The sequence below is a fragment of the Fundulus heteroclitus genome, chromosome 18, assembly GCF_011125445.2.
Source record: "Fundulus heteroclitus isolate FHET01 chromosome 18, MU-UCD_Fhet_4.1, whole genome shotgun sequence".
Taxonomy (NCBI): Eukaryota; Metazoa; Chordata; class Actinopteri; order Cyprinodontiformes; family Fundulidae; genus Fundulus; species Fundulus heteroclitus.
Window position 1 is genome coordinate 26,076,908 of NC_046378.1, and position 20,519 is coordinate 26,097,426.

The following is a 20,519-nucleotide window of genomic DNA, read 5'->3' on the forward strand; positions in this document are numbered from 1 at the left end:
TCGTGTGGCCCTCTTGAGATCAGATTAAGCTGCATGCGGCCCCTAAACCAAAATGAGTTTGACACCCCCGTACTACATGAACTAAATAAATTTGGCACAAAAACTAATGTAGTGTTTTTGGTCACTCACAGACTCTTGTTCAGTGTCATTTATTAGATTGGATTATCAAAATTTGAAGAAATAAGGCATACTGGCAATGTAACAATATATTAATGTAACAAACAGGGACCTCAATAGTGCGTGCAAGAACTGAACACAACAATCAGTGATTTATAGAATCTAGGTACAGCCTTGCAAAGGTGTACACTGCCTCGCATGTCGTCTGTTGAAAATGGATCACTACTCGGGTGTTATCTGATTTTATACAATATTATATTATATAATAGCATGGTGTCTAAGTGTGCATGCTGCCCCCCGAGCTGACCATACTGCTTATCCATCCCTTTCTCTCTATCTATGTTTGTTACATCTGTGACATGTAACGCTCAGTTTGATCCTAGCTCCATAATCAAATTTTCTTTTCTTTATAGGTTTGACAAAAGATGTTTCCAACACTGGAGAGATTCATATTTGGGTGAAAGAATGCAAGAACCTGCCTTTGGTCAGAGCCACCATCGACCCTTGTGTTAAGTGGTACGCAACGGATAATTAATCGCAAAAAAAGACGAACGTTTTACGCCTTTGTCTCAGTAAACGTGACCCGTCTCTCTTCCTCGTTGCAAGCTTTGTGCTGCCGGACACGAGCAGGAAGAGCCGGCAGAAGACCCGTGTTCTGCGTCGGACTGCAGACCCGGTGTTTAACCACACCATGGTGTATGATGGCATCAGTGAAGCCGATCTAATGGAGGCCTGTGTGGAGCTCACTGTATGGGACCGAGACAGGCTCGCAAGCAGCCTGCTGGGAGGGCTGAGGCTTGGAGCAGGAACAGGTAATGATGGATGAACCTTGTGTAGCTTCTTAACAGCCTTCACAATGCTTAGCAGCAGGTTTTAAATATATAGGAAACTCTTACAAAGGTGCTTAAAGTCATTAACAAACTATGATTAATACTTTCAATTAGACAGACAGTCTTTTATTTTGTCTCAGTGAGTGTTATTAAGCCTTCCAGTGATCTTTAAAAGATCACTGGCTGCTTGTTCTCCCATTTCCTGTTCAGTTTATGTACTAAATCAGGACAGCATATTGTACAATTTGAACTCAAAAATTAGATAACTTGGCAAGAGAAGGATACAAGAAGTTTCGTTAAGAAATAAAAAAGGATAAATCCAACAAACAGGACCTGAGAGACACATCATCCTTTTGTTGTTCATCCACCATATGCCACCTTTTACAGATAAAAGTTCTTTATGAATCACCTTGTTGGTGTTAAAATGCATTATTTTATTTTTATGGATTCAGCTAAAGAAACACAAACAAGATGGGTTCTTAGGACAAAGTGCCCAAGGAACTGATATAACTTATGTCAGGTTGTATGTTACATGAAGACACCGCCCTGATTCATACCTTCTAAAGAAAATATTCATCAAACTCACTATCATATTACAGTTAAGTCTGGCTAACTAGAAGAAATGCAGAAATATCAAGGATGGTTATTTACCTTTAACCTGACTCCGCCAGATAGATTTGCTCCGCATATCCATCTGGAAACCTTCCGTTGAAGTAATTTTGGGAAGGGGCGTAAATACTGGTTAGCTGATTGGCCTATGTTGGTGATAGACGGGCCAAATAAACCAATCAGATCAACGAAGCATATGAGGTACTAACAGCGACGACGAAAACGCAACCACAAGCTCTTGCCGAAACCAGTCGGGAGAAGAGCAAAAACATCTTTTCCTCTGAGAAAAGCCTCCAGAGCAGTGTTTTGCTCCTCTTTCAGCAGAGAAATACTCTGTAATTCCGATAAAACTTGCTCGATAGCCACGCTAACGCTAGTTTCATCGGCTGAAGCCGCCATGTTCTTTAGACTGAACTGTCGCGCTTCTCGTTGCGTCACACCTCAACCCGCCTCAAAGCCAACGCTGATTGGACGTTCGTTTGGTGAACTGGTCCAAATTTTCTTTAACGGAAAGTAGCCAGACTGATCTGCGAGTGAAACCTTGAAAGCTCGCGAGATCAGGATGGTCTCACGAGGCTAATTTAGCTCAGCAGGGAGTTGATTTCCCCCCCAAAGAAATCGCTGTCACCTAATAACATATGGAGTTATGTTTGACTACGTAGCCTTAATGAGCAAAAATGAGTGAAAATTTGTGATCGTTCTTTGTATTAAGGTTGAACGCGAATGGCGGCACAATGTCACCACTTTGTGCCGCCTGTCACTCGCCTGACATATCGCTGGCTGTTCTCACGGCACGTGACAGCAATTGCACAGCGAGCGACAAGCCATAAATACAGTAACACAAGGCAACAACTAGTGACGCTTTCACTCACCTGCCACTCCAGCCTCCTCACTCACTCTTCTTCAGGCTTACTCCGTTCTGGACTTGTCTCGGTAGCAATAATGTGTTGAGTCATACAACTCAGACTGACAGTCACTATCAGCTTGTCTTTCATGTTTAATAAAAACTGCTTCATCGCTGCAGTCCCCATCACAGCCACATCCAGGTCCTGATTGGTTGTCGCGGTGCAACACGACACAAAAGTTTGGATTCTTCGTATCGTTCTGGCTTTGCTTTAATTGCCAAAATCGTGCATTTTGCGTCGCTAGAATTGCCTCTTTGGCTTTACATCACGTTGCTCCGGTGTTGCACCTGTGCATAGGGATATCATGTAAATCTGTCACTCGACACATTCAGAAAAAATGTCAATGCACCTTTATAGTGAGGTTGCGCTTTGTTCTTGTGGTGGTTTTTTTTTGTTTTGTGTAGGTTTTTTGTTTGTTTGTTTTTTGTGTATTTTGACATACATATTTTGCTATATAAGTGCCATCTTGGTCTTCTTGTGATCTCTTTGTTTGTGTCTTTTTTAAATAATTTGTTCATTTCGATTATTTTAAGTCTCTTTCTAGTCATTGCATGTTTTCGTGGTCAATGTGTTTCATATTTGGTCTATCCCGTACGTTATCTTTGTCAAGTTATGTGTCTTCCCCGGTATTATATGACAATTTTGTTTGTAGTTGAAGATTTTTTTCTGATCACGTGTGAAATATTTTGCAAAAAAAAAAAGAAAAAAAAAGAGAAATGCGAGGCAGGATGAAGCTCGGACCAATTTAAGGTTTGAATCCTGTTTCAAGACCAAAGTGCTTAGAGAAGGGGAAACTCTAACCTTCATAAGAACAAATGCATTTATTGCAACTTAGGACACCAGTGAAGATGAAAAGTAATCCTGAGAATCCTGTAAAAAACATATTTAAAAGCCTTAGAGTACTTGTAGCTGTGCCTGAATCCAGATGCTACCAGAGAGTAATCCTGTATCTATTGCATGTTTCTTTTTTTCTCTGTGTAGGAAGGAGCTATGGAGCACTGGTGGACTGGATGGATTCTGGCCCATATGAGGTGGCGCTCTGGGACCGCATGATCGCCTCTCCCAGTGAATGGGTGGAGGACGTGCTGCCGCTGAGAATGTTAAATTCTGCTAGAACAGCTCTAAAATAAAGACGGCCAACTGCTATAGGAAGTATTTATTTGTATTGAGAAAATTACGGTTAAATTATTGTTTTAAGCTCAGTCAGTGAAACAGTATCAGGAACGTTATTACTAGGTTTGAAAGGTTTGAGTGTATGATGCAGAAAAATCAAACATTTAATAAAAAGAGTGTTAATGCAATTTAGAAGCAAATAGTTTTGGACACTGCTGTAAGTTTTCAGTGACTTTATATTAAAGAGCTTTCTATTGCATTTTTATCGCAGCACTTTTAAGCTTTGGTTGTGAGATTTAGATCTCGCAGCTGCACGTTGTGCCAAAAAAACAAACAAACAACAAACTCAAATATGATTTAAATAAAATACACTGGGTAATGCATTTTGAAAACTTGTAATGGGACAGCTTAATTTTGTGAATTTTGTTACACATGTCCTGCTTTGAGTCATGAAATTCAGGGAAGTCATATATACAAATTCAACATCTGCATCATTTTACTTGTATAAAATGCTACCATACTACCACATCCTGCTGTCTGGCACCTTTAAAATGCTTTTTTTCCCCCAGCTTACATTTATATTTGTCATCTTGTGCAAAATGAAACAGCCAATAGATCTTACTCTGTGTCCTTGTTGTGTTGCATTAAAACTTTCATTACATCGGCTGTGACTCATAAACAATCTCAGATCAGTGTTTCTTTTGACTGAAGATGTCCCAATCCAAACAACAATGAAGCATTTTAGATACCGCAGCCCCTGGAGAAACCTTTTAAAGGACCCCGGAGATGCCTTAACCTTTAGATGATTTCAGCTAACAGCTTTTTGCAACTAAAATTCAATTAAATGTATTTCAGAAATGCATCGACAGTGTGTTTTGTGATATTCTGCTTGTAGACCTCTACAAATGTATGTTATTTGTGGACTAAATATGTTTTCCTTGGAGCTTATGTCTGAATAATTCACAGATCAGCGTTATCTTAAAGATTTCAGAGTTACATTTATTTATGTTTCTTATTTTTAAAGCAGTTTCATTGTGTTTTGGTTTTTTTTAAAAAAAAAAAAGAACAAAAAACCCAGCAGAAACATTTTTTTCAAACTTGCTTATTGATTCTTGTGATTTACATGACTTGACAAAGAGGAAGACCTGAACGAAAACTTTACACCAACATCTTGTCGGAACAAGCGTGTCCAAAGTTATTTTACAGAAGAGCAAAGCAAATCTCTTGCTATTCCCAGTAAAAAAAAAACAAAAGAAGAACAAAATTTCTGATAATAAAATCTAGCCCAGAGAAGGTAAAAAACGAAATAAACGGACCTCAGCTGCTGTAGTTTAAAACGTTTCACACTCCACTTGAAGGACTTTTCTAAATTTAAAGCTAGTGGGGGAGAAGTTCAGAGCATTCTAGCTGTTTGAGATCTGCCGTTCTGTGTCTAAATTCCCATGCAGAATCACCCTAACAGGCAATCATCAGTGACTCACAAAGATGTTGGTCACACACAAGAAGGTGTGAATCGGTTCAAAACTGACAGATGTACGTTTTTCAAAGCTGAAATCTGAGACCTCTTCTAAACAGAGTAGTTTAGTACAAAATGGCAATTCCCTACAGCTTAAAAGCTCTGAACTTCTCCCTCGCTAGCTTTGAATAAATAAAGCTCTTCGGGAAAAGAGCGAAACATTTTCTGGTACAAGGACTGAAGTCGAGTTGTTTCGTCTTTTGACCTTCTTTGGATTTGCCATATCCTGGATGATTGAGAATCTTCACCAGTGATTATAAAAGCTGTCACCTCTCATTAAATAAAAAAATAACATGAGACAAATACAATGATTTTGACCAACATATGATTACGTTACTCTGTTACTGTGTACCAGCTGAGCTTTGAATCTCTTGTTAACAAATAATGCAATTTATATTACCTGTGATTTGCATGTTACCTTCATGACTACCTGATCTAGTGTAAAATCCCCACGCTTTGCAGATAATGCTGTTTTTGTTTTAAGATGTGCTTGATTCTTAGTCAGAAAATGTTAGGCCACGATGCGCCGTCATGGTCTTATGTGGAACACAAAGCAAGCAGCAGTGAGAACAGCAGCGATGACAGTGCAGCTCCGGTGCTCTCAGCTGATGAAACTATTGGAGAAGGAATAAAGAGAAAACGACAGTAAGCTATTTCGCTTATTGCAAAATGGGCGAATACTAAATACATCAGTTGTAACACATTTTTACCTTGAGAAGCTGAGATGGCTTCTCCTTCAAAAAAAGAAAAAAAGAATATAGTCAGAGTTCAACACGTCTGTCACTTTACATTCAATTCAAATATGTTGACATGTTTAAATTTAACCAGGGAAGATTTCATGTTTTTCTCTCTTTAGAGATGTAATTAATTGAAATGGTCAAAAAGGGTCCAATCTTTAACAGCTTTTTTTTTTTTTTTAAATTTGGGGGAAATATTTTTATTATAAGATGCTCAAAGGTCCTGTAAGCAGATTGTGAAACCCACTGAGAATTATGTGAACGGAGGAAAAAACCCAAAACAACTGGAAAATGAATTTTGAGCCCATACAATGGTCGAAAAAGACTTTTAAACCAACGGACAAGCTAGACTGTGTTTCAGTGTTATTTGCATCTCTAAAAGTGCTAAAATAAGTTGTTGTCATGGAAACTTGGTGACCCCCTAGATGCAACACTGCTTCAGTTCCCAACACTGAGCTTTGGATAAACTTCCCCTTCCTGTTTGTCACAGCTTCACTTAAACTGTTTAGTTATTTATATAACAGTACATATTTGACATGTTTAGGTGAGTAACTATTTTGTTACACCCAGTTTCTGAACATCGCTGACCATTACACATTAAACTTACTTAAACTGCGTATTTTCTTGTCCATCCCATTTTGAAAAATTGCCATAAGAAATAAGGATATGTATAATGACATGCCTTTATCCCTCAGAAACTGTAGTCATTGACCATAAATTAATGCATGATGGGATGCACTCAAAAAGTCGTGTTCATTCTAAAAAAAAGAAAGTCAGTTACATTCTCATTGAGGCCAAAAGGTTTGGCAGCAGGGATTTTTTTGGAAATAATTTTGTTATTAAGCATTTCTAATTTCTCCACTGATGTTAGAGTTGTTATTTTATTCCGATGTAAAAATTCTCCTGCAATAAAAGAGGTTTTTATCTCAAAGCTTTTTACACATCTTCACCAAGGGTCTCAATACTTTCGAAAGGCGCTCCACGCTGTTGTTGGCAAGTGACTGCGCCTGTATTAAGGTTTAAATTTTTATCAAAATGTATATATTTGTATGCCTATTGGGAATGATTTTAATCTTTGATTAACTTTCATTTATTTTTATTGGAAAATATTTAAATTACCAGCACAATGATCTAAAAAAAAATACTGTTTTGTTGTCATTTATGGGAATGATCCTGTGATATTAGGATTAATACGGTATCTCTAAAAAAAAAAGTGTGCTTCTAATGAAACTCATTGACATAAAAACCATGAAATGATCACAAAACTTGTTTGGATCTGTAAAACAGTGATATAAATCACATAAAACGTGGGTAAATTAAACAGAACAGTGGTATAGATCAGAGTACTTCCCAGGTACTTTCTGGAACTCACCAAGTACTTTCCCACTACTTGCTGAGTATGTTCCTGAAACTTTTCTGGCACTAACTACTTTTCCAGAACTTACAGGTACATTCCTGGAACTGGTCACTTGACCAGAACGTTAAAGTTAAAGAAAATTCCAATAAAGTAACTAAGTACCTTGAAAGTTCTAGAAAAGTAGCTTGTACATTCCTAGAAAGTCCTAGATAAGTTCTGGTAAGTTCAGTTAAATTTGCCTTTAAGCTCTAGGAATGTATTCTGTAATGCTACCTAATAGTCTTATTCATACATTACCCAGCTGTATATTATCTCAGTTTATGACTTTATTAATAATAGTGTACGGGGAATGGATAATTGAAGTGTTTTAGTATAAAATCACACCTGTGGGTGTTTGGCCGACAGATATGGGACGAGAGGTGATGGTAGCTTCTTCCGGCACATCCTCAGTTTCTCTCTTTCTGCGTTTTTTAGCGCCACAGACCTGTTGTAATAAAAAAAAAAAAAACAAACAAACAGGAAAAACCATGATTTCAGTAAACGTTTCCTGCAAGAGTGAACATGAACTCTAAAATGCCGTTGAATCTTAGTTGGCTCACAGGCAGTAAGGACTGGCACTTGTCTGTCTCGCAGAGTCTGGTGACGCAGTGCAGGAAGAAAGTGGAAATGGTCAGATTTTTGTGCTCCACGAATCTGAAGGCCTCAAAGGAGAATTGAGCGCTCTGCGCAACGCCGTTCTTCTCTATCTTAGTCTGTGCATCACGAGTACACCTAGGATGCAACAACAAGACACAGGTGGATTGTTAAAGCAGTGGAGATACAAAGGGGTGAGAGTCAAATGGATAAAATAAATTGTCTGCTGATGTGGCTACATGGATCCAACTCACCCAACGAAGAGATCATAGTAATTTTGTTGCGCAGGATAAGGATTTGTGGTGGTGTAGCATCTGTCCAGCAGCACGTTGAACCTTTAAGGAGAAAAGTTACAGTTTCACTGTTTGTTTGTTTTTCTCCACTTTTGCACAGATTGGACTGGCACGGATTAAGTTGTCAAAGACGACATACTTCTCGGTTAGATTGCTTGCTTTGACCGAAACATAAATCTTCGTTTTAAGGTTGAGTCCTGTTGATGGGATTGTTAAAGCCTTCTTGTATGTTGGATCCTGTGTTGAGGTGGGAAAAATGACCGATTCAAGTTAATTGATGGATTGAAATAATGAGTATTTCTCAAAGGATTCAATATAAGAGCAGTTCTTACTTCGAACAGCTGCATACTCAGCGTACTGATGAAGCTACCGTTATTGTCTCGTATGGCCACATTGACACCCGATCTGCACAGAAAATAAAACACATGATTAGGAATAGTGGTATGAAAATATGCTGAGATAAAAAAAAAAAAAATGGTTTCAAAGATGCTAAAATCTTCCCATATTTCTTTGGTTTAAAGTCAATTTAATGAAATTCCTAAAAAGTGTCACAGAGACAGGAGTTGTCTCACTGCGTGAGGCATAGAGCAACGCAGCACTCCTCCTGCCCTACTACTGCACACTGTAGTTCAGCTGGCTGAAAAAAGAACCTTGTGTGTTATTCTATAACAAACACAATGACTTAAAAGTTTATTTTGTGCCATTAGCATGTTTACTTGCATGTTGAACACATTTTGCAGGTGTTTCCTATTAGCCTCGTGAGACCATCCTGATCTCGCGAGCTTTCAAGGTTTCACTCGCAGATCAGTCTGGATACTCTCCGTTAAAGAAAATTTGGAGCCGTTCACCAAACGAACGTCCAATCAGCGTTGGCTTTGAGGCGGGTTGAGGTGTGACGCAACGGGAAGCGCGTCAGTTCAGTCTAAACAACATGGCGGTTTCAGCCGATGAAACTAGCGTTAGCGTGGCTATCGAGCAAGTTTTATCGGAATTACAGAGTATTTCTTTGCTGAGCTAACGAGCCTTTACCTGCAGCAGCAAGAGTAGCTTGGCTTGTGGTTGTGTTTTCGTCGTCGCTCGTAACAGAGCGACGACGAATCTGATTGGTTTATTTGGCCCGTCTATCACCAACATAGGCCAATCAGCTAACCAGTATTTTCGCCCCTTCCCAAAATTACTTCAACGGAAGGTTTCCAGATGGATATGCGGAGCAAATCTATCTGGCGGAGTCAGGTAAGTTTCCTATACCAATTGTGCTACAATGTAAGAATAAAATAATTCCTTATCTGTCCCTTTTTAAAATAAAACCGGAATCAAAACGTAGCAGTATTTATTCAAATGTTTTTGTTATTTCTGAAATAAATAAATTATAATAAACAAATTATGAGGATTTTGGATAAACGCTTTATACATGTTTTTTTCTTATATTGTTTCTCTTTTCATAGTGTGTTTTTGCATTTTTTAGTCTTTTCAGTGAATTTTTGTGTTTCAATGGAGGTCCTTGATCTGAGTTTGTGTGCTATATGTGGATTCTGAGCCGGTGTCTCTTCAAAACTTCATTATGGTCACATAATGACAATGAAGACTCTTGATTGTTATAGCCGAAATAATAATTTAAAATATTATCACAGCTGTAATAATCCTGTTGTTATGACATATCTGCAGCAATATTACTATTTGTTTCTGTTCTCTTTTGAACGAAGCTGCACATTTGCCACTGAAAATAAAATAAAAAAAACTGTTTTACTATTACTAAAAGTCATAATATTGTTGAGAAGGCCTGGCCCCTGGGGCTGAATGTGGATTATACCTATGCCTCTCTCCTTGCATACTCACACGCTGAGCTGAGTGTTGTTGAGCAGGTACTGCATCGGGTACTTGCAGGAGAACATGTACTGGATCTGCGGGCGATAGGTGATCATGCCCGCAGCTGGGTCCACAGACATAACCATGCCGGAGATGTTCACAAACTGGACATTTGAGAAGTCTGAAAATTGTCCGGTTCCAACCTGGTTGGTCACCTGTTAAATAATAATAGCACATAAATAAAACATGATAAAAACAATTATATTTATTATATATATATTATATATTTTATATATATATATATATATATATATATATATATATATATATATATATATATATATATATATATATATATATATATATATATATAATGGGATTAAAGACTTTCACTCGGCTCATATTCAATAAAAAAGTACAGAATTCTAACATAGTGGAAGGTCAGGTAAATCAAATACCTGAAAATTATTATTGCAGTCTTTGAGGGAACTCCCATTTTGCCCTATAGGGAATCTAAATTTTAAAACTGGTGGAGTAACATTCCAGTCGGCTTTTCCATAGCATGCAGGGTTGTTCATCATGTTGTTTAGGACCATCATTGACTCATTGTACAGAGCATTATAAATAGGACAAATGTAGATGCTGAGGTCCATGAACTGGGTGCCACATGTTACGTTGATGTCAGTGTTCTCTGAAATTGGTAAAAGAAACAGAATTTGGATTTAGGTAATGAAGTAAAAACAGCAACATCAGACAAACAACACAGTAATATATCCAAGAAAAGAAGTCAAACCTGGAGGTCTGAGAGTGTTACTGGTGAAGCAGGCATCTGGGACCTGCGCATCGGCCTGCAGAAACAGGGCGAGCTGCCACACTAGGATGCCCAGGCTCATTGACTTCATCATGGATCTGTGAGAAAACAGAAAAAAACAAAAAAACAAAACATAAATAATGGGAAGTCATTCACAAGGCAGGGCTTGTTTAATTTTGAAGTATTGTCACAGATTTCTGGAAGAGACTAAAAAAAAAAGACACTTTTGTTACATGACAGTTTTTGCAACATTTGTTAAATATATATTTTTTTCTAAATATGCTCTGTTGAGATTTTTTTCATTGTTTATTTTTGAAAATTTGTTTCTTGATATAAAGTCATCAAGAAAGTGAATATGACTCAAATTCAATAACATCCCAGACTATGATGTATCAGGAAAAGTGAGTAAAGGGAAATTGAATTACATCAAAACAGATTTTTACTACAATTTTCTAAACATCCAAATCATTTTGTTTTTGTAAAACAAAAAGGATCGGATAATTGTCCTGCAACACAGTGATGGTAAGTAGAAAACTGCATCAGAATACAATAAACATTTTTTTCCCCCCCCAGACTTACCTGTGTGTCTCCATCTTGTGTCTTGCTCTCCTCCCGGGGCACGTCCTGCAATTTATAGCCCTGGCTCCACATGGGTGTGAGCACCGACACAATACAGTAACCTGAACTGGGCTTTCTATTTCAGTTTTCATAATAGCTGACGTATAGTTTCATTTTGAGGACAAAATGGACGTCTGTGTTTTTGCTTCTATGAATATTTTTTTTTCTTCTTTGAGGGAAAGGTTTAATCTGGACAAATGCTTTTTGTAATCCGATTTTTTTCCTTCACTTTAATTTATGTACTAGTCAATTTTGGCATATATTTGTGTAAATGTGGCATGTTTCGCTTTTTTAGAACGTGCATATCACAGAAACACTAGTGAACCATCGCCACAGACGAGATCAGTTCATTGCCAGTCATCGGCCTTTTGCTGTTTTAAAATCCTAGCTGCTGACAGCAGGGCAGCTCCTCTGACCAAATCATCAAATCGTCTCAGGCCCTAACCACAGAGACCCCAGGATTAATTAACAACTCAAATAGCAGACTCTCCCTCACATCCTCTAATTCTAATTTTAAATTCTAGATAGAGGATCCCAAAAAAAAAAAAAAATAATGAAACAAGACTCATCATACTTTATTTGTCTGTATGATAACGTATTTTCAGACACACAATCCTCATACAATACTTTATAAGGCATCTCGCCTGGCCTTCAGCTTCTTCCCTCTGCTGCTCGGCTGGCTTCCATATTTGGAAAGAATGTATTCTTCCTGCACAAACATTAACACGCACATCTTCACAGCACTGCTGATCACCATTTTTGGGTCATCCTGGCTTACTGTCCGCACAAATATTTCCAAACTTTCCTGCATCTAAGAAACAACAACTCCACAATAATCTATCAAATATCTGGATCAGTGATCGGATGTCAAGTGTTTACCTTTCGGATCTTTTTTAGAGAACAAAAGTATCCACGTCGTTTTTTTTTTTGTGACAGCAAAGTAGTTTTAATGTATCATTCTTTATTATGGCCTAAGGCTGTGAACCTTAAATAGAAAATTGTCATTGTCCCCGCTGTTTTGTGCACTCTGCAAACAAAAGACACACCTTTCCGAGGAAGGCGCCAAACACTTTTGTGGAGCATCCTGACACGAAAAGGAACCATGAGTCCCCGAAGGACGCAACCACAATGCAAACGCGAGGACACAGCCTGAATGAGGGTTCCCGATAGATTACTCCGTGCGTATCTGATGTCAAATGCCAAGTTTAGTCTCTCTGTTGCTATTGATAAACACCATTTGTCTCCTGGCAATGCCATCTGTGTTAATGCTGACACAAAAACACGGTGCCGTGAGCTCTCAATGCCATCACCCCAGGGTGGGAGCAATAAAGGAGAACAGGCTTCATGGCATTTGGGTCAGGACTTGTGTTCAAAGGTCACTGTACGTGCAGCACTTTTTTTTTTTTCAAGAAGCTTGTGCTCTTAAGCTGACACCCATCTACTTGTAATCTTAGCCTTTGTGACGAAAAAGTTGGGCTTTGATAAAGATATGCCAAAATAAAAACACGGCTTGGTATTTTTTAAAGCCCTGTTATATTCAGATTTGCGTTGTTATATCGATAACCAAATCACGTCAACTAGCATTATAAATGCTACCGAACTCTTAGTCCTTAAAAGCATCCTTGCACAAATGCCCTTGCACAACCCAATTCTGCACATTCAATGGTTTGTATACTGTGACCTTCTCCTGCATTGTTTACATTTCAATTGTTTTTTATAGTGTATTGTTAACAGCTAATTCATCATAATGAGAAAAACTAAAAAGTTTAAAGCAAAATAAATAAGTAAAGAAATAAAATCACGTATTAATTACAACAGAAACATAACCTATCCCCTTTGAAAAACTGCACACGTTTTACAACTGCCTATTTGCCGTTACCAGTATTTAGGGTCCTGAGACATGAGATTAAAACTAGAAACACTTTAATGACTTTTAAACAGTGCATACGGTTGGATTCCTTAAGGCTTCAAATGAGAGGTTGTCATAAACGTGCTTTCAGTGTTTCTTTCAGCGATAGTGTTATACCTAAATACTGTACTTATGGACGTGTGAATATATGGCTCCAATTAATGCAATCCACAAGCCCAAAGTTGATCAGAATGATTTTAGTTTGATCAGACGAGTTGACTGGTGAATAAAAAGGATCTTATAGCTTAGAAGAAGCTTATAGTCATATAGTGGCTTAGGTTATCCTGAGCTACCTCTGTAGTTATGCTGCTACAGGCTTAGGCTGCTGGAGGACATCAAGACAATTTTTTTTCTCATTCTGCTGAGTTCTCCTACTGTTCTCCAATGTTGCATTATTTGTTGGTATATCCACTTTTCAATTTTTGTTCTCTCTGTCTTTTTCTCTTCATATTCACCTGAAAAACATCCTGGAAATGTTCTTCAGGTGATAGAAGGCTGACCCTGTAACTGTCTTTATATGAAGGTTCAGGTCTGAGTCCTTCACTACACCCAGATTTCGGGCCTGATCACTAGTTTGTAATTGTAATAACTGAAGCTGCGTGCTGACTCTAACCCCGTTCCTCTTTAGGTCCAAAGATAACTTAATTTTTGCTTCTGTTCATCTAGAGGAAGTTTTGGCACATCCATGCATTAATTTGTTCTAAGCATCCGTTCAGTGCATGGATGGATTCAGAGTCACCTGGTGACATCGTCATGTAGAGCTGTGTATCATCTGCATAGTTATGGTACAATAACTAATTTTGTTTCTTGTTATAACCTTCTGCTTCTGTGAACTGTTCCTGTGGCATGCAAAATGTACAAAAGAAATGCATCATGTTAAAAATGTATAAGTAAATACATACCGTAAAAAAATATGCAAAAAGAGATATGTCACGTTAACGCCACAAACTTTCAAATATATAAATACTTATGCATTATTCCAATGCAAAATGTTGCAAAATTATAGTCTTTGATGGCATTGCTCTACCAGGTTTACACATCCGGAGACAGGAACGTTATCTCTTTTGTCTTTGCAAATTAGCTTTAGCTTAATCAGATTGGGAGGAGGGTGTCTGCGAACTTCAATTTTCAAGACTCCCCACTCATTCACAATTAGATTAGGGTATAGACTTTGACTGGGTCATTCTAGCACAGCAATGTAAACCGTCCTGTTGTAGCCCTGCTGTATGTTTAGGATTATGGTCCTGCTGGAATGTGATCCATGGCCCCGGTCTCACGTCCTTGCAGCCTCTAACAGTTTTTAGCCCAGGGCTGCTCTGTATTTGTGTCTAACTCTCTTCTCATTTATTACCAACACCCCTGTTCCTGAAAAGTAGTGGTAAGACAGAAGGAGCTCTTGTGTTTAAAATGTCACATCAGGACTCATGTTCTGCATTGTAAAGGTGCACCAATGCCAAGCATAGACTTAAAATTTGATCACCTGTGACCCGATGTTTTCTTTTTATATAACCTCAGCATTTGTTCCTTTTGTGAATTGGGAGGAAGGATCTTTCCAGGACCTCTGCGAGTTCTAGCCTCTCCCATATCGTTGCTCCTTGTTGCAAACAGGGCTTCTTACAGCGTTTGTTCAGGAATGGCTGAAAGAAAGCTGGAAAGCATGGCATACATGACTAGTAGGTGTCATACTGGCAGATTCTCCACCTGAACTTTAGGTCTCTGCAGCTCTTTCCGTTACCATGGTACTCCTGAGGCTTTTCTAATAAATGCTATTCTGTTTTATTTTCCTATATTTTAATCATGTAAAGCACTTTGCATTGTCTCTGTACTGAAATGTGCTATACAAATAAATTTGCCTTGCCTTGCCTTGCCTTGCCTTGCCTTGCCTTGAGTGGCCTCGACTTTTTTAGTTGTAATGCCATATCTGCAAGTTTCCATTTTTGCATGACCGATTAACCAGGGAACAGTGAGTTTATTTTCAGGTCTTCAATCATTAATTAATGACAAATATCAGGGTAAATATACCTGATATATTTTATTTAGAGGAACATTTTGTTTATCTCATTTCTATTTATGTTCAAATGATTTCATTGAATTGAAACAGAAAATTTAATGTAATGTTTACCAATTTCTTTTTTATGTGGTACTTGGTTAAAGAATTTCTTAAATTGATTTATTTTAATTATTATTATTTATTAATTCTGAAATTGATTTATTTAATATTTGTTAAATGTGTTAAATTTGTTAATTGTCTGAAATAAATTTCTTCATCATCATCATCATCATCATCATCATCATCATCATCATCATCATCAGGTTAGGTTATTGTCACCTATAGGTCTAAATACTGAACATTATATTCTTAAAGTGAAAAAAACTTTTTTTCAGTTGCAAAGGCGTCTTTTGAAGCGATTGTGTTCTTTATTTTTCTTTTTACAAAAAAAGCAAGGGATATTTTTAGATGTCAGTACTATAAACAACATTATGGCCTTTACTTTGGCACCACCTTCTCATTTTATAAAAAAAAAAAAATGAACATACCATGTATCTCATAGGTCCATAATTTGACCCTTTGACATGAAAGGAAATAACAGAAACTTTAGACTTTCACTGGCAACAAGAACAATTATACATGATAACAATGAAGGCATAATGGGATTCAGGGTGGTGTTTTGTCTTCTCCTGTGACAGAACAGTCAGTTCATGCACATTCATAAGAGATCCCCCAGAGAGTATAACTAGGGAAATGTTACAATTCTGCAACACAACAGAGTTTACGTGTTCTCATAATGAAACAACAATGCCTTTTTTGCCTGTCAGACATTGTGAGCACATTATGTTGTTGTTTGGACAGCCTATCTGTCAAAAAGAACAACTTCTATGGGAAAATAAGTAATGACATAAATGTTAACATATAGAATTTTAAGATGTAAAATACAATACGGTTTCAAAGCCCCTTTGACTGTAAGTAGACCTTGCAGTACCGTGAGTCATAGCTGCAGAAAAAAAAAACTATCCAACACTTCAGGAGCTCCTGTAACATAGAAGCTAAAATTTAAAACATTATATCAGGACTCATGTTCTGCATTGTAAAGGTAAACCAATCTCAAGAATAGGCTTAAAATTTGATAATCTGTGACCCCAATGTTTTCTTTTTATGTTGCCTCAGCATTTGTTCTTATGTGAATTGAGAAGGAGTGTGTTCCCAGCACCCGTGGGCCAAGTTTGACTTTTAAAACATACATTTAGTATATACATTGAGTTAAATACAAATTCCAAATACTTTAATACAGTCAGTAATTGGATTCATTTGGGGTTTTTGTTAATCACAACTATCTTAAATTATTAATCTGACTTTGAAGTTGAACAGATTAACTCCCTTTTATTTTAAGAAGTCCAGACCTATTAATTTTTTTAGTCCACTTCACAGTTATGCACTAAACTGTCTTGGTCTATCACATAAAATCCTAATAAAATACAATGAAATTAGAGGTTATAATGTGCCAAACGTGGAAAAGTTGAAAAGGTATGTTTTTGCAAAACACTAGAGCTAAAAATATTTCAAACATGAAATGAGCTAAAAATAGTTTTGTTTTTGAGAATTTTTATTTTGTTTTTAGATTTCTACTGTTTGTTTCTGAACACTAAAAAAGGTTTGCATTGCAACCATTATTAATTATAAAGTTAACCGTGATTACAATCAATTCTGTAAAGAAGAGTGAAGGAAATATTTTTCCTTTAAAAAATGAAAAAATATAATTTTACTCAGGTTATCTTTATTTGTTGATCTTGAGCATTTCAGTGATTAAAAAGCTGAATTATATGAGGTGTTTGTTGGAGTTTGACTACATTATAATAGTTTATTGTCTTTATTTCCTATGTATTGCTCGCTAGATGTTCAATCATTTCTAAGTTTTTTTTCCTACCTGTGATTCCTAGCAACAGGTTTGTTAATAATATTTTTCCCCAATTTAACTACCTAATACATAGCAGAATGATTATTCAATTCAATTCAGTTAAATTGTATTTATATAGCGCCAATTCACAATGTTACGGCTGCAGTGGTTCCCTGCCTTTTTCCTGGAGACAGGCCTTCTGTAGGTGTTGTGTTTTCCCTTGATTAGTTCTCTGCAGCTTGAAAAGTGGCCGTGCTGCAGCAGAGGAGAGAGCTTCCTTCCCTCTCCCTCCTCAGAACCCGTTTGGTTTGTATCTTGTGATTGGGTTTTGCTAGGTTTGTTTTGACATTTGCTTATTTCTAGTTGGTTAAAGGTTTTGTATTAATCTATTTTGGTTTCTCATTTCAGTTATTCATTCTTCCAAGTTTTATTTCTTTAATATAATTCAATAAATTCCAATTTCATTGAATCATAAAATCCTTGTGTGGTCTCCATTAATGTTACCCCACCAAACGGGCCTGGTGGACGTAACAACAACATCTCAAGGCAAGACTCTTACTTCTGGAGAATCATCAGTAAATGTGTTAACATCCAACAATAGAGACAGGTATACTTTGTATAACAAGGTCCTGCTGAAGTTATATTAGCAAATTTTATGGGGTATGTCTATACCAGTTTTGCACATCTGAAACCTTTGCCGGTGCTTCTTTCCAAAACAGCTGAAAGTCAGTCAGTTTGGATTAAAGGTGTCTATAAATGGCAGTTTTTTTTAAGACTTGCTCCTTAATTCAATTCAATTTTATTTATATAGCACAAATTCACAACACATGTCCTCTCAAGGCACTTTACAAAGTCAAATTGAGTCAAATCAGACAGATAGATTGGTCAAAGGTTTCCTATCAAAGGAAACCCAGCAGATTGCATCAATCTTGACAAGCAGCATTCACTCCTCCTGAAGGAGCTTAGCGCCACAGTGGACAGTCGTCTGCATTGTTAATAGCTTTGCAGCAATCCCTCATACTGAGCATGCATGAAGTGACAGCGGAGAGGAAAACTCCCCTTTAACAGGGAGGAAATCCAACAGGGAGGAAAACCTCCAGCAGAACTGGGCTCAGTGTGAACGGTCATCTGCCTTGACTGACTGGGGTAAGAGAAGACAGAGCAGAGACACAAAAGCACAGAAGCACACATTGATCCAGGAATCCTTTCTATGTTATATGGTAATAGCGGATGATCTGCCCCCCTGGATGGTGTCACAGCTTACAGAACACCAGACCAGGTGTAACTACTATGAAGATAAAAAAGACAGAGAGAACATAAAGTTAAAAGTTGAAATAACAACAAATGCAAAATCGGAGAACAGTATGATAACTCAGCAGAATGAGAGAAATAGATCTGGATGTCCTCCAGCAAGATTATCTATCTGTGTATTTAATGGAGATTTTTGTGACCTTCATAATCATTGGGTTCTGTCCCTTTGCGTGTGGTCAGACTGCTGTAGGCTATGTGTACTGGAAACACAATTTGTTTGTTGATCCAACAACTTCTCTTGTTCCAGTTCACCCTCTGTATCCTGAAGATACTTAACCTCCCAGTTTAGTGAAGAATCTTTGTGTAATAAATCTGTTAAACATACCATTTGGCTCTAAGATTGCTGTTTTGTTTTTAAATGTTAAATGTTTCAATCAAGGTGTTTATTATGGTTCTAAAGTCTTTACACTGGCTCCCTGTAGCACACAGGAAATAGGCTTTAAAATACTTCTGTTGGTTTATAACTCACTGAACAGCTTCACCCCACAATACATTAAAGACCTGTTGTTGTTGTATCCACCTTCCAGACCAATCAGATCTTCTGGTTCTGGTCTACTCTGCATACCCAGAACCAGAACCAAACATGGAGAAGCAGCATTCACCTTCGATGTTCCACAAATCTGGAACAAACTTCCAGAAAACTGCAAATCAGCCAAAACACTGAGTTCCTTTAAACCAAGACTGAAAACCCACCTGTTTAGAGTTGCTTTCGGTCCATAATATCAGGAACACTGGACAACATAATTTATGTGTATTGATGTTTTCACTAAAAATGTTCTGTTTGTTACTGGTCTCATTTCGATGTGTTTATGATCTTTTTATGTTTTCATGATACTAGTCAGTTTGTGCTATACAAATAAATTTGACTTGAGTATTTAATTATTTTTAGACAGGAATAGAATATTTTCTTTGTAGGCACAATGAAAGTGATAGCCCTCTTTCAAATTAGCAGACTAAAAATGTTTCCTTAAGTGAGTAAAAAAAAGTAAAAGAAAACAAGTTAGGAGAATTTGTATGAGGTAAAAGTATGAGGTAAAACAGAATCAATAAATTTGCAATATTGAACAGAACAATTCACATTGTTGAGCATTAGACCTTTTAATATGTTTGCTTATTTTAGTGCTCCTTGGATATCATGTACTGCTTTTCAAAGTGTTTATGTGAGTTCTTTTAGTCCTGCAGTTTAAACAAGTCACATCCTCAACATGAGGTGTCCTTCAAGATACAACAATTTTTTGGGGGGTAGCAACAAATAAAGGTTAAACATTGCCTTGCAGACATATTCAAACCCACATTTGTTACTTTATGATACGATACAAAAAAAAAAAAAAAAAAAAAAAAGAGGGCTGGGGGAAATAGTTGGGGAAGAAAATGCCACAGGGATATATTGGAGGAGGAAATATAAGTGTTTGAGAATGAAAAGGATGATAAAGTAATTAAAAAAAGAAAATCATATTTTTTTAAGTAAAAACACGTTTTAAATATATTTGGGTGTAAATTAATGTGAAACAATAAAAGGGGTAGAGTAAAAAGTTTGAGAAAAAGTTATAATTGGAAATGAGTGGTTTTAACAGACAACCTGCAATAAAACAAAGAGATAAAACATGGCCATTAAATATTTACATAGAAATACATATTTGTAGCTGATTAGTAGATCAGTTATTCAATAAATATCTTCCTTTTAATATTTTTTGTTGCATTTAATTGCGCATAATTTTATGTTTTTGGCTATTTTTTGGCCCTGTGTTTATTTTATTGAGCCATTTATTTATTTATGTGTCTATTGTGAACTATGGCAGGATTGGTCCTTCATAGTAAATAAAATTAAATAAAATCCCATAATGGGAAACGAACTACAAATCCCTGCCTGGCTGCTACTGGATATTTCCTTTCCCCAGATTGCTAGTCTTTGCTAGAAACCTCGATTGTCCAAAACACATTTCTCCAGTTTTCCTTGTAGCGACTGGTGTGAGCGCCCTTTTTTAATTGGTCGGTTTGTTTGGAGGAGCGAATGAGACGGCAGATGATTGGCCAGCCCGACCCCTCCTCTGTTCCAGAGAA

The 20,519-nt window shown here is 37.1% G+C and overlaps 2 protein-coding genes across 4 annotated transcripts in view; one reads left to right on the forward strand and one right to left on the reverse strand.

The window, feature by feature from the left end:
- The window catches only part of sytl2b (synaptotagmin-like 2b), a 28,782-nt gene extending 24,314 nt beyond the window's left edge, over positions 1-4,468 (forward strand). For all 3 annotated transcript variants that reach the window (XM_036150064.1, XM_036150066.1, XM_036150065.1), the window contains 3 exons: positions 531-633; positions 724-929; positions 3,443-4,468. In XM_036150064.1, the coding sequence (XP_036005957.1) occupies positions 531-633; positions 724-929; positions 3,443-3,591 (458 nt within the window). In that variant the 3' untranslated portion in view covers positions 3,592-4,468. The remainder of the gene's footprint in view (positions 1-530; positions 634-723; positions 930-3,442) is intronic.
- A 200-nt stretch (positions 4,469-4,668) lies between these two features.
- Positions 4,669-10,824, reverse strand: LOC105939724 (zona pellucida-like domain-containing protein 1). Its single transcript, XM_012881995.3, has 10 exons — positions 10,710-10,824; positions 10,375-10,607; positions 9,947-10,131; positions 8,443-8,515; positions 8,250-8,347; positions 8,072-8,152; positions 7,784-7,955; positions 7,569-7,668; positions 5,801-5,824; positions 4,669-5,704 (listed from the first exon to the last, which is right to left on the reverse strand). Exons 1-10 carry the CDS (start codon positions 10,819-10,821, stop codon positions 5,628-5,630), a joined length of 1,155 nt encoding a protein of 384 aa, XP_012737449.1. The 5' UTR covers positions 10,822-10,824; the 3' UTR covers positions 4,669-5,627.
- Positions 10,825-20,519: the final 9,695 nt, after the last annotated feature.

Coding starts and splice junctions, on each gene's coding strand:
- LOC105939724 (XM_012881995.3), bottom strand. CDS start 10,821: ATGATGAAGTCAATGAGCCTGGGCATCCTAGTGTGGCAGCTCGCCCTG. Junction 10,132..10,374: donor ACTGCAATAATAATTTTCAG/GTATTTGATTTA, acceptor ATTATTTAACAG/GTGACCAACCAGGTTGGAAC. Junction 8,153..8,249: donor GCAAGCAATCTAACCGAGAA/GTATGTCGTCTT, acceptor TTCTCCTTAAAG/GTTCAACGTGCTGCTGGACA.